Here is a 14658-nt window from a genome sequence, read left to right as displayed (position 1 = left end):
TTATAGGGCTCAGACATGCAGATTCATTTTATTTCTTAGGTAAATAAGAATAAAAATCATATGATAAATTATTCTGTCTTATGATACTATTTCTTTTTAATCTTCCTTTCCTAGTTAGCATATTATTACCAGAGGAAAGGTTGGAAGACCTGTTTGATATGTGCAGACACATTCAGAGCAGGTACTGTGTTGAAATTTGAAATTTGCTTTCTATAATCTTTATTTTCAAGTTGGAGGATTCATTAACTTTTTATCTCTTAGGGGCTTTTGACCAGTTGAAACAGAATGCTACCAAAGCAAGAATTCCATTCTATGGGAGGTAGGTTACTCTTTTTTCTTTTGTTACTCACATGCTTCATCTTGTGTGCTTGTATTTTGTATGTGTTTAGCCTTTTTTTCCCCCTTGTATTGGGAATTAAATTCAGTTTTTTGTGCTTGTTGGGCAAGCACTGTACCACATTGAGTTAACACACCCAGCCCTTTTTTTTCTTTTGCAATGGGCTGGCTAAATTACATAGGCTAACCTCAATTTAGACTCCTCCTGCCTCACCCTTCCAAATGTTGCTAGGATTGCAGGTTTGTGTCACCTTGCCCTATTTAACTTGTTTAATCTAACTTTTCAAAATTTCATGTTATATGGGTACATTTTAACTTCTATTTTTTGGGTATAATCCTGTATGCAGCAAAATAGGAGTATAATGAACATTGTTTATTACATTAACGTGACCTTACTGACCCAGCCTGGTAGATCAAAGCAGACATTGTGTAATTGATGACTTTGCCTATACTTATCCTGTGGGGTATGCTTTCCTACTTCCTTCTACCTCCTTATTCCTGTTTCCTTTAAGACCTGTCTGAAGCATTCCATCACTGAACACAATCAGGGAGCAGAGAATGAAACTCTTTAGAGTGTCACATAAAAACACAAAGTGGAGCCAGCAAGATAGATCAGCGGACTAAGCACCTACTTAGGCAAGTGCAGGGACTTGCCTTCTATCCCTGGCACCACATGCCATGCCGGCCCTGCTCGGGACATGATGAGCCAGCTACCTAGACTGGGTGTGGTGGCGCCTGCCTGTAATCCCAGCACTGGGGAGACTGAAAACAGGAGGATCACTATGAGTCTGAGCTGCGTGGTGAGACCTTGTACCAAATACATAAACAAAAAAAATCACATAGTGTATCACCGTGAAATATTTGCATTTGAGGGCTGGAAACATAGCTCAGTGCATAGCACCTGCTTGGCAAGTGTGTATATATATTTGCATTTGATCATCCTAAAATGATTTGTAATCCCAAATTATCTCAAATTGAGATTTTTGATCATTGCTATCCCTTACTTTGTATATCACCGATTTGTGAAATAGTCTGTATGTGTTGCATTCATTAAATAATTCAAACTAGGTAGAATTTAGAAGGACTTGAGAAACTTCTTATATAGAAGGATTTCCACTTTTTTTTGTATTCTCTTATTTACTCCTTTTCCCTCTTTCTTTCTCTTTCAAACCAGTAAATTCCTATTGAAGTAATGTTTATACTCTTTTTTTGATTTCTACTTTTTGATTGGCCAAAAGCTAGTGAATTCTGATGTTGTGATGCACAGCTGTAATTATAGCACTCTAGGAAGCTGGGTGAGGAAGATTGAAAAATCAAGCCCAGCCTGGGTAATTTAGCAATTTAGATCCTGTCTCAAAATAAAAAAATGAGCTGAGGATGTAGCTCAGTCAGAAGTCCTTGGGTTCTATCTCCAGTATTGTGAGAGAAAGTAAAGTCACATATGGTAACTTTCTTCATTTAAATATTAGATTATTCCTACTTGATTTTGGGTTTTTTTGGTAGTGGAGATACAAGGGGTTGAACCCAAGGCCTTTATACTGAGTGAAGTTGCCCAAGCCGGGCTAAAATTTGTGTTCATTTTGCCTCAGCCTTGTATAGCGTTGTGCCACCATGCCTAGATTGGTTCTTAATATAGAGGAAAAAAGAAAATTTTAATTAGCATCTTTCTGTTGGACAGTTCTCATGTATGTAAAATTTGCTATGAATCAGAAGAATGCAAAGTAAAATGTGACCTCATTTTTTTTATTTTCAAGTTGATGAAGATTTTTGCCAGTGATTATGAAAATGTAATGAGCTGGACATTGTGGCACATGCCTATAATCCTAGCACTCAGGAGGCTGAGGCAGGAGAAACAGTTGTGAATTTCAGACCAGCCTGGGCTACAGAGTGAGCTCAAGGCCAGTCTGAACTGCATAGGTGGACCCTGTTGCCAAAAGGGAAAAAAACAAAAAGAACAAAAGAGATAGACAGATGGATGGCTGGGTATAATGAAAAAGAAACAGGATTAAATTTCTGTGGTGAGTATTTGCCTTTTAAAAACCAAATGCCTGGGCCAGCAAGATAGCCCAGTGGACTAAGTGCCTGTTTCAGCAAGTGCAGGGACCAGGGTTCGATCCCAATCTGCATGCCGCACTGGCCCCACCCCCCCATCCTCCCACCCTCATGCTGTGCCACAATGAGTCCAAGTGTGGTGGTGCATACCTGTTATCCCAGCACAGGGTGGGGTGGGGGGTCTGAAAACAAGAGGATTGGTGTAAGTCCCAGCTGCATACTGAGACCGTGTACCAAATTCATAAATAAAAACCAAAGGCCTATGTGATCATGTCATTGACCCATATATAACTTGTAAGAAATAAGATTTATTACTTGGGGAGATTGCTCAGCAGTCTTAAGTGCCTGCCATGCAAGCACACAGACCCAAGTTCAATCACCGGTACCGCATGCATACCACCCCAGAACCCTAGGCCTGTTGCGTGGGCCACTGAAATCTGGTGTGTGATGCATGCCTATAATCCCAGCACTGGGGAGGCTGAAACAGCAGTATTACTACCTGAGCTGTGTAGTGAGACCCTGTACCAAATAAATAAGAGGGTTTTTTTTTTTTTTTTTCTGTATCAGGGTTTGAACTCAGGACCCAGTGCTTGCCAGGCAAGCACTTATTCTACTGAGCTATCTCCCCGGCCCCTAAAAGATTTTTGAAAAAAAAATTTAAAAATGAGATTCATATACTATTCATGTTGGCCATATTTTTGAATACCAAGAAATTGGAATACCTTTAACATTCAGCAGTATGCATTATTTAGTAAGTATTGCATAGCCATCTGATGGCATGCTGTACAATTTAAAAGTTAACTTTAAAAAAAATTGTTTTTGCTTTTTTGAGAAAAAGTATCACTGTGTAGTTTAGGCTGACCTTGCGCTTACTGCAATCCTACTATAACAATAAAAGTTACATTTTGTAAGAATACTCAATGGTTTAATAAAGTAGTTACAAAAGAGTGTTAAATAGAAAAGCAAATATGAAATACTTTGTAGAGAGGGAGTGTGTAGATTAGTGATAGCCAGGCCTGGACAAGGCTTGGGGTTTGATCTCCAGTACTATGTAAACAAACAGTGCTTTGTAACATGAGTTCAATTATTAAAGAAGACATAAAAAGTAACTTTAAGAAAGCAACTTAGTCAGAGAAGGCATACTACAGAATCTTACAGACTTTAGTAGTTGGAGAGGTGGATAATACATCATGCTGTTCTAAAAGTCGATTTCTGTATTTAGTACTTATGATACATTTTATTCTAAATTATAATTGATCATTTGGACTTTGAGAGTAAAGATGTAGGGTGATAATTTCCACGTTAATATATTTGGGAGTTTTACTATTATGGTTGGTAAATCATTTGTCCGTGTTATATAGCTATACAGAAATGGATCCTGTTATCATTGCTTCTGAAGGAGTAGAGAAATTCAAAAATGAAAATTTTGAAATTATTATTGTTGATACAAGTGGTCGCCACAAACAGGAAGACTCTTTGTTTGAAGAAATGCTTCAAGTTGCTAATGCTATAGTAAGTAGCTTTCCATGGAATAGCATCGTAATGATTTTAGTTAATTTAACTATAAACTCTGATTGATTTTACAGTCAGTATAAATTACTTTTTGAGGGGTTGGGAAAATGGCTCTGTAGAATAAGCGCTTCCCTGGCAAGCACGAGGGCTGGAGTTCAATCCCTGGCTCCGCAAAAAAAAAAAATAAATAAATAAATAAATAAAATAAAATAAATAAATAACTTTTTGCCTATAAGGCAGAGTATAATTATTTTGTTTCTGTTTTGTGCACCTGTATCTCTGTGATAAGGACTTAATCTCATCATTTTGGGCTCCAAATAGAAAAAAAATAGCAAAAATGTGACAAGAATTAGCGTTAATATCTGTTGAATTTCCTTTCTATAAGTTATTGAATTCAATTGGAAACAAGTGAAATTTAAAGTTTTTCCAAAATGAAGCACTTAAGCATACTGATCATTATTTAGTGTCTCTTTAAACTTGATGAAAGTGACATGGTGAGTAGCAGAGGTTTATAGATAGCCTGTGGCATGTATGAGGAAGTGAGGTGTCGCATTGGGATGATGGTAGTGATTCTTCGAGTAGTGGCTAGTGCTAATAAGATTCTTTCTTATTTATGCAGTTATTTTGACCAAGGTAAACAGATCTAAGGGAAGTACCTCAGCCTGTTTTACTAGTTTGGGCACTACTTTGTTCTGTTCTTGCCATTCCTCTGCCCAGAATGCTGTTCTTCTACATCCTTGCGTTACTTTTTATTCTTTATTCAAATCTCAGCTGAAGCATTGCCTCTCACCTCCAACAAGCATTTCCCTGAGTGTCCTGCTGAAAGACGCCTCTTATGTCTTACCTGCCATGTATCATGAAGACAAGGATTTTCTTTCTAGTTCATATTTGCAGTGCTAGAAGGACAAAGATTTTCTTACTTATTTGTCCTTGGGACCTATGTACTTAGTTCATAGTACTCCCTCAAATATTTATTGATTGAACATTTATAGTAATTTTTCCATAGCTTCTAATGATGAAATTTGTTAAAATCAGTAAAAATATGTATCCTTTTCTGTTTAAACTTTCTAGCAACCTGATAACATTGTTTATGTGATGGACGCCTCCATCGGGCAGGCTTGTGAAGCCCAGGCTAAGGCTTTTAAAGATAAAGTAGATGTAGCCTCAGTAATCGTGACAAAACTTGATGGCCATGCAAAAGGAGGTGGTGCTCTCAGTGCGTAAGTATCACTGGTGTTACTGCCCTCTCTGTTGGGATTATAGGATGTGTATCCAGTTATATGTGTCTGTTTGTGTTTCTTTTTTATCTTTTAAAATATATTCCAGTAATTGACTTAATATGGCTTATAAAGGAAGATTAAGTAGAATTTTAGAGCCTCGTGGTAGTTTTGTTTTAATTATAGTGAAAATAAATTTGAGTTTTATACCTTTGTCTGTTTAGCTTTGAAGATCTGCTAGAACTTTGTTTTCTTTTTCTGTGCAGAGTTGCTGCCACAAAAAGTCCAATTATTTTCATTGGTACAGGAGAACATATAGATGACTTTGAACCTTTCAAAACACAGCCTTTCATCAGCAAACTTCTTGGTATGTACATTGGTGGAAATATAGTCTCTGCGAAAGTTTTTAGAATGTTTAGGATTTTAATCTTGTCCACTAGCTAGTTAAAAAATCCATTTCTTTCTATGGCTTATCTTCCTCACTTGTGAAACAGGGCTGATACTTATCTGTTTTCTGTGGTGCAGTTTATGAGGTATCAGTAAGATGCATGTTCTTTGGAACAAAAGCTTTAGAGTATAGTAAAACAAAATAGATGCAGTAATAGAAGTGGTAATGACATTAACGTTCTTGTAATGTCTTAAGGTGGTGTAGTTAGCAGAAAATTTGGAGTGAAGCCCTGCACTGGAGGCCCTGCCTTGTTTCCTCCTTGCTACTATTTAATCTCTAGGTTCAGTATCCTCACCTGTAAAATGCCTGCCTTGCAATGCTGCTACATATGTGACTGTGTTTTATATTTGATAAAGCTGATCACTGTTGTTCACTTCTCTTTTTGGGGTCTTACAGGTATGGGTGACATTGAGGGACTGATCGATAAAGTCAATGAGTTGAAGTTGGATGACAATGAAGCTCTTATAGAGAAGCTGAAGCATGGTATGACAGGCATAAAGCATTTGATCTCTGAGGTCTTTCCGTCATTTTTTTCTGATAAAGCTACTATTTATTCAAGCAATAATGTGTATTATTAGTTAGCTCTTAAAATGATACTGTTTTAGATGATTTGCATTTAAATAATTTTTTCAGCAATCTTTTTTCTTTTTCTTTTTTGTATTTTAGGGAAGGGTCTACAGGGTGTTCAGGGTCTGACTACTAGATCAGACTCGGAGTGATCTGCCTGTTTATAGCCTCCGAAGAGCTGGGATACAGGCGTGCACCACCACACCCAGTCTCAATTGCCTTCTCAGTGCACCACAGGGGCGGGGCCAACACAGCAGGCTCGGGGATCAAACCCCCAGCCCCTGAGCCTGCTTGCAGGTGCTTTAATCCACTGAGCTAAGCTATTTGGCTGGCCCTAAGCAATTGTAACAGTTACAGAATTGTTTTCATTTTCTTGTTATCATATTGCCATAAGGTTAAAATTGAGGCTTTTTTTTTTTTTTTTTTGGTTCCTTAAAGAAAAACAGATGAAAAATGAGTTAGAATACTTTTAATCTGTTTTGTTAAAGATGGTATGTATTATATTTGTGTATGTAGATTGTGTTTGTATGTAAAAATATTTTTAAGAATAAAAGTTGGTGAGTTCAATCTCTGGTTCCACCAAGAAAATAAATAAATAAACAAAAAATAAAATTAGGGCCAGGGAGATAGCCCAGTAGAATAAACACTTGCCTAGCAAGCACAAGGTCCTGAGTTCAATCTCCAGTACTGCCAAAAAAAAAGAATAAAATTAAATGGACACATTTTTTCACTCCACAGGGAAGATCACTCCTATAGAGACATATGTCACTGTGATTAAGAGATCAGTTTCTTTAGTCCAGTATACTTCAGTTTGTATCTCTGATCTATTTTTTAGCTATGTAACCTTTTCTAACTACTTAGCCTTGATTTTTTCATTGTAAAAATAGATAACACTGTTTGGTATGATTGTGAAGATTACATTAGCTGATGTATATGAAATGTCCAGCACATTGTAAGCCTTCAACTTATGTTATTATTGGCCATTCCAGCTTCTCCCAAAGTGATCTTTTCCCTTAACTCTAGTGGCTCAGTACTATTCTGCCACTTTGTTCCTTCTCGCACTCCCTCCCACATACTTGCACCTCTTGAGTGCTGCCCTTCCCCTACCAGATATCATCCTAGGCCATGTTTTTCTTGAATTTCCTATTTGTGTGTTTACTAGATCATCTTTGAATGTTGCATAGAAACATTCCCCAGTCCACTAGTTCTCAGTGTCTCTGCCCCATCCCCTTCTTTCTGGCTACCAACACCTATGATAGTTTCCATCTTACTGTAATAACTTTCAATCTTTTCATACATTTTCCAGCTTCCTAAACTCTTTTCCTCTTTTTTGTTTTTAATACTGCAACAAAAAAGATCTTTCAGAAATACAGATTGGATCCTGTTGCTGCCCCTCATAAAATCCTTCAGTGGCTTTCTCTTGTCCTTAGAATATTTTGAAATGATTCTACTATCTAGCCCATATCATCCATGTCAGGTTTTGGCACTGTTGTGCTTAGCAGGGTATGTGTCAGGCATGCTAAACTTCTTTCAGTTTCTTAAATGTACAGTTGCTGTCCCAGACGAGGCCATTTTTTTTTGACTAGTCACTGCGTCACCTGCTAGTGTGGGCTCTTAGCTACACATAAGATGGAAATCATACATGGGCCAGTTTCAAGGCTAAAAAGTGTTCACTGGGTGTGGTGACACATACCTGTAATCTCAGCATTTGAGAAGTTGAGGCAGAAAGATTGCTGCAAGTTCAAGGACAACCTAGGCTACAAAGTGAATTCAAGGCCAATCTGAACTACATAGCCAGACTTTGTCTCAAAACAACAAAACAGACAAAATTTCCTTGTGGGAAGAAACAAACAGCAGAGGTGACTGTTCTGTTGGCAGTTGTTCCACAGAGTTGTACAGCCCAAAGGAAGCATTTTACTTGGAATGTCCTTAGTTACTTGTGGATTAAAAAAGAGTGAGAGAGAGAGAGACAGACAGACAGACATTTCTGGAGAGGGTCTTAAGTTTGTTGCTGCATCCTGATCACTTATCTTGGGGATTGTGTGGTGTGCTCATTTAATAAACCATTTGCACTTCTTTTTAAAGGAGTGTGGGAGTTCACCTCTATGTTAACCTCTGGCATTCTCTCTCCTTCATCACCCAGAAGGGCAGCTGCCTGCTTGTTTCCTGTCAGGCAGCTGCTCTGAGTGCTGTTAGCTCCCGTGATGCTTGCTGATGCCTTCACTCCTCCTGTACCTGCCTCCACTGTGCCCCGCCATGCTGGCTCGCTCCTTGCATGGCCTTGGTCAAGGATAATGTACTTGATATTTTATTTAGTAAGTTAGAACTTACTGATTTGTTTCCATTATACGCTATAATTAATTGTATTATTTATCATAGTTATTTGATATTGTCTTCCCAGCTTGAAAGCCAAATATAGCTGTGTTCCTCTTTTATGTTCATGATACCTAGCTCAATGTCTGGCACATAATAAGTCTTCAGTAAATAGTGAGGCAATGAATTTATCCTTCATCGCCTGATTCTTTCCCCTTTCTTCCTCTTATTTTGAGACCTCTAACATGGCTTCTAGTACGATGTCCAGGTTGTGTGGTATGAAGCCTGTGTCTTTTCTGGCACTTGGCTCTCTCTGTATGCCTCAGCATTTTTATTTTTGCTCTTAATACAGAACTCATTTATGAGGTTGCCAAGGTCCATCTAATCCTCAAATGTAGTTACTTTTTCATATTCCTTATATTTGTATGTTAACTGCTGTTTTTCTCCCTGCTCCCGCCTTCCTCTCTTTTTCCCCTCCCTCTCTCTGTCCCCCTTCCCTAGATCAAATAAGGGCTTTGAGCATGTTAGACAAATGTCCTAGCACTCAGGTACACCCCTTATCCATAGGACTTCCTCCCTTTCTAAATTTTATTTTGTGTTGGTATCTCACTAAATTGTCCAGGCTGGACTAGAATTTGTGATAGATATGCCTGCCTTGATTCAGGAATGTAGAATTATAGGTGTTAAGCTCTATCCCCTGATGTCTTTTCTATTTTTAAACTTTATTTTAGGGCTCAGTGGCAGAGTATTTGTCCTACATTCACATGACACTTGGGTTAACCTTCAGTATCAGTCAATCAAACATAAATTACACACACACACACACACACACACACATATCTTATTTAGATAATGAAATAAACTTTTTCACTTGAATTCTATGATGGTGGATTATCATAGTTCTGGACGGAGCCAGCCAGATAGCTCAGCAGATTAAAGCACCTGCTTAGGCAGGTGCAGAGACCGGGGTTCAATTCCTGGCATGTGGTGCCAACCCCATCCCCCAGGGCACAATGAGACGGTGAATGAGACTCAGCATGGTAGCATGCACCTGTAATTCCAGCACTTGGGAGGCCGAAAACAGGAGAATCACTATGAGTCCAATCTATGTAGTGAGACCCTATAGACCCTGTATGAAATACATAAAAACAAAACATAATTCTGGACTTCTGTGATCCCTTTATATAATAGTCAAATATGTATTTTAGTTTTAACACTGTCTTCCTTTTGGACAATATGAGTAATTCAGCCTAGGACCTTCACTCTGAGCTATGTCTCCAGACCTTTTTTAAAATTTTGAGACCAGGTCTTGCTAGTTGCTAAGTTGCCCAGCTTGGGTTTGAACTTCTGATCCTCCTGCCTGGACTCTCATAGTGCTGGGATTATAGGTATGGGCCACTATTCCTAGCTTCTTTTTAATTCTATATCTTCATCTGCCTGCTACATTTTTTAAAAAATATTATTCTGTTGTTTCAAATCCAAAAAACCTGAAACCAGTATCTTTTCTAAAAAATCTTTAAGAAATAGAGAATAGTCTTTATTCTTTGCTTTGTTCCTTTTCTCTTTCTCTTTTTAAAATTGAAGTTAAACTGGGCATGGTTGCACTTGGGAGTCTAAGACAGGAGGGTTTGTGAGTTCGTCTAGCCTAGTCTACATAGTGAGCTCAAGGCAGTTTGAACTACATAGTGAGACTCTATCTCAAAGAAAAAAAAAATGGTAAACAAAATGGAAGTTAATTTACGTGTAGTAAAATACCAAAATCCTAAGGAAATTTGTCCTTTTCTTTTTTTTAAATACATAGTAACCTACACCCCATTAAGTAACAGAACATTTTGTTTACTCTAGAAAGTTTGCTTGTTCCCCAGCCCAGTACTACTTCATGTTCTAGAAATTCTAGAATATGTCCCCCTCTATTCCAATTTGTATTTTTTGATTCAGCATAACTTGTTTTGAAACAGGGTCTTGATGTATAGTCCAGGCCAGCCTTGAACTTACTAAGTAGCCCATGTGCCTGAACTTGAATCCTGCCTCAGCTTTCCAAGTGCTAGGATTACAAGAGGGCACAATCAGGCCCAGTGCATAGTTTTCTGATAGTCACTGATATAGTTGCAATGTGACTATACTTTTTTCTTTTTGTTGTGGTGTACTCTTTCACCCACCAGCTATCATTTTCTGTTAGGAATGTCTAACCTATTTAAGAAACTTCAGATGATACTCTGAAATGGTTTTGCTGTTTTATATTTTCACCAACAGTATATGGGAGCTGTATTTGTTCTGTATCCTCTTTAGTCATCCTAGTAGGTAGTGTGCCTTGTTTTCAAGTTTCCTGTGTATTTGTATGTGTCTTCTCTGATAGGGTGTAGGTTGATCTGAGACAGGATCTATGTGCCTTTGCCTTCCCTGCAGCTGTCATCAGACGCGTAGTAACAACTGCTTGGTGAATACTTACTCATGGGAATATATACTCATGGGTATGCTTCAAAATGAATTCATGATAAGCAGAAACTTAGTACTGTTGAAAGGAAATGTGTATTTTCTAATGTGCCTAACTCATTTATATTGTGTTGCAGGTCAGTTTACATTGAGAGACATGTATGAGCAATTTCAAAATATCATGAAAATGGGCCCCTTCAGTCAAATCTTGGTTAGTTATATTTAAAAATTACTTTATACTTTCTTATTTATGTATTTATTAAGATTTCTAAGAACAGATACACTTACTTTAATTATTTGGGTAAAAATAGAACTTTTAACAATTAGTGTCAGTAATGCCAGTATTAATTGGGGGCATTTAAACAATTAATCTTCATCAATTAATGACTTTGTTTAAATTTGTGTTAGGGAATGATCCCTGGCTTTGGAACAGATTTTATGAGCAAAGGAAATGAACAGGAGTCAATGGCAAGACTAAAGAAATTAATGACCATAATGGATAGTATGAATGACCAAGGTAAGGTGGCAGATCACTTGGTTCAGGGGCAGTGTTATAAATATCAGCAAATTGACATTTCTCTATTTTATTGACAAGAAGGGAGAAATTTAGACAGAAGAGATTTTCAGGTAGATTTATAATAACTCTTAATTCTGTAATCATGAACTGGGAAATTTAGGCTAAAGAGATTTTTAGGTAGATTTATAGTAACTCTTAATTCTATAATCATGAACCTTTGAGTAAGAACTTTGAAGTTACTCTAAACCAGTACCTATCTAGAAGACATAGTGGCTTTCAAATATCTGAAAGCCTCATTTTTTTTTTTTTTTTTTTTTTATGCCTGAAAGGACACATATACACAAATCAAAGTAGAAGTACCACACTAACACTTTTCAGCTTAGTATGTGAAAAGAATTTCTTTTTTTTTCAATATAGATTTTTTTGGTACTAGGAATCAAAATCAGGATCTTATACTTGCTAGGCAGGTCCTGTGCCACTGAGCTGTATCCCTGGCCCCTGTGAAGAGAATTTCTGATACAACAAAACAGCAAAGATTATTTTATTTTGCACAGTGGGTCATCTCTCCTGAAGGTATTAGACTGGGATTAGCTAACCACGTATTGGGGATGTTATATACTAGAGAGAATACAGACAAAATACACATTTTGACTGAAAACCATCCTGTTCTGAGATTGTATGCAATGAAAGCCAAAAGAACTATGTCTCATATACTGAGTGATCAAAAAACTACAGGGAATTAACTGGTGGTTTTGTTATAGTTGTGGTTTTGAAACAAAGCCTTGCTGTATAGCTCAGGCTGGCATCAGGTTTCTAGTCCTCCTGCCTTATCATCCTGAATGTTGGGATTATAGAAATTTACCACCAGATTAGACCATTTTTGTGTGTGTGTGTGTGTGTGTGTGTGTGTGTGTGTGTGTGTGTGTGTATGATACTGGTATTACATTTTGGTCCTTCCCTCTGGGCTACATCCCTATCCCTCTATTTATTTATTTATTTATTTATTTATTTATTTAAAATTTTGGAACAGGATCTCAAGTTGCTGTGTTGCTCAGCTGGGCGTAAATGTGTGATCCTCCTGCCTTAGCCTCCCAGAGTGCTGAGATTACAGGAATATGCCACATGCCTGCCTTTTATGAATAAAATACTACTAGTAGTAATTATTTAATGTTAGGAAATGTAATTTTTCTGTGTGTGTTTTTTTAAAGACTCAAAAGGGACTGGGGAGATGGCTCAGTGGAATAAGTGCTTCCCTGGCAAGTGCATGGGTCTGAGTTCAATCCCCAGTTCTGCCAAAAAAAAAAAAAAAGACTCAAAATTATGCCACAGTTTAAAAATGGCCTTTTCGTTGTTTTGTTTTCATAGTAGGAATCAAACTCAGGACCTTGTGCTTGCCAGTCAGGTGCTCTGCCACTGAGCTATATCCCTGGCTAATTTTTCTGTTTTTAAAGGTGGGAAACTTCCCCGATTGTTTATGTAGACTAAATTATGCACTAAAGATTAGTAGTTAACTTAGGATAGAATTAAAGTGAGCAGCTCTATTCTTTTTTGAAATATACTATGTACTTCTGATATGTGGAGGGCATGGAAAGGGTACAATTTGAAATATAGAAATGGTGGATGGGGGTTCAAAAGTTTTCAAAATGCTCTATTTTCTTTAAACTGTAGGTAAGGTATATGTGCATTTATTGTATTTTTTTTTTTTAATTTTATTTATTTATGTGTGTGTGTGTGGCCAGCTCAGCCCACCAGGGAGCGGGGCTGGCTGGCATGTGGTGCTGGGGGATTGAACCGCGGTCCCTGTGCTTTGTTAAGTTTGTTCTAAGTAGGTGCTTTAGACCACTGAGCCATCTCACCAGTCCTGTATTTTTTTATAGTTCATGAATACTAAAATATTCTTTTGAATACATTACATGTTTAATATTTAAAAACCAGAAGCAAATATTGCAAGTGATAAAATGTTAAATCTGCATGGTGGTTTGACCATTTGTTGTATCTTTTTCTGTGTGTAAGAAATAGCTGTTAAGCTCTATGAAGTAATGTATTACCTATTTGCACATAACTGCTTTGATGATGACTAATAATTGCAAGTGAATGTAACTGCCTCCTCACCCTCAGAGCTGGACAGCACAGATGGTGCCAAGGTTTTCAGTAAGCAGCCGGGAAGAATTCAGAGAGTAGCCCGAGGGTCAGGTGTGTCAACGAGAGATGTTCAAGAACTTCTCACGCAGTACACCAAGTTTGCACAGATGGTAAAAAAGATGGGAGGCATCAAAGGGCTTTTCAAAGGTAAGACAGATAAGCTCATCCTTGATTAACAAAATGAAAAGATAGAAATTCAGAAACTAAAAATTAATCTGAAGGAGTACTGCCAGTACTAGAAAACCCACTACTGAAATTCGTGTTATAGGCAAATGCTATTGGGACTTATAATGTGTTTTGTAATGTAAATTTTCAAATTCATGATATTGAAAACAATGATTTTATGAATAGGTAATACATATTGTAGAAAATTTAGAGAATGTAAGAAAGTATGAGAAAAAGTTAGAATTTTATTCTCGGAGAATCCTGCGGACCCTGTTTAATAGCTAATACATCTGTAGCTTTCTTCCAGTAACTCATGATTACTTTGACATACTGCTAGTAGTGCAGTTATCTGTCTGTCTTTGTCTCATGTGATGCCTCTTGTTGGACAATGGCAGTGATTCATCCAGTTTCTAGGCAGTTCCATGAAGCCAGTGATTTTTGTCTGTTTTAATTAGAAACAGTTGATGCTGACTAAATTTTCTAATTCTAAGTTAATGGTCAAATGTTTTATTTATTTATTTATTTTCTTGGCAAAATCTTTTATTAGACAGTAGACAAAGTAAATGTTGTCATTGAGGGTCTTGATTGTTTTTATCTTCCTTCAAACAAGATTAAGCTTTGTTTTGAAAAAGAACATGTTTAAAAGAACATGTTTTTTTTTTTTTCCTTGAGTTTTTTCTTATTGGTACATTTTATATATTCATAGTGATAGCATTCATCATAGGGGAATTGTACCTTGCTTCAAACAATAGTTTCAAGCATTTTTTTTTAAAGATTTAAAATTTCTTTATTTAGTTCAACTTATAATACCACATTTCCAAGAAAAATGAACCTTTTGCAAAGACATTTAAATAAAATCATACCAAGATGCACAAAAATGAAATTGTCCAAAACTTCTTGTAAAGAAAAAAATCATTAAAGCATATACATAAAAATATTAGCTATGAAAGAACAAA

General features: G+C 37.0%; 1 protein-coding gene across 2 annotated transcripts in view; it reads left to right on the top strand.

The window, feature by feature from the left end:
- The window catches only part of Srp54 (signal recognition particle 54), a 65568-nt gene that overhangs the window by 43405 nt on the left and 7505 nt on the right, over positions 1-14658 (top strand). For both annotated transcript variants that reach the window (XM_004637091.2, XM_023721840.1), the window contains exons 6-14: positions 115-181; positions 262-319; positions 3750-3900; positions 4972-5120; positions 5384-5484; positions 5962-6048; positions 11016-11089; positions 11287-11395; positions 13514-13684. In XM_004637091.2, the coding sequence (XP_004637148.1) occupies positions 115-181; positions 262-319; positions 3750-3900; positions 4972-5120; positions 5384-5484; positions 5962-6048; positions 11016-11089; positions 11287-11395; positions 13514-13684 (967 nt within the window). The remainder of the gene's footprint in view (positions 1-114; positions 182-261; positions 320-3749; positions 3901-4971; positions 5121-5383; positions 5485-5961; positions 6049-11015; positions 11090-11286; positions 11396-13513; positions 13685-14658) is intronic.

Source organism: Octodon degus, unplaced genomic scaffold (genome assembly GCF_000260255.1).
Source record: "Octodon degus isolate 3935 unplaced genomic scaffold, OctDeg1.0 scaffold00086, whole genome shotgun sequence".
In the NCBI taxonomy this organism is placed as follows: Eukaryota; Metazoa; Chordata; class Mammalia; order Rodentia; family Octodontidae; genus Octodon; species Octodon degus.
This window is presented reverse-complemented; position numbering and strand designations above follow the sequence as displayed.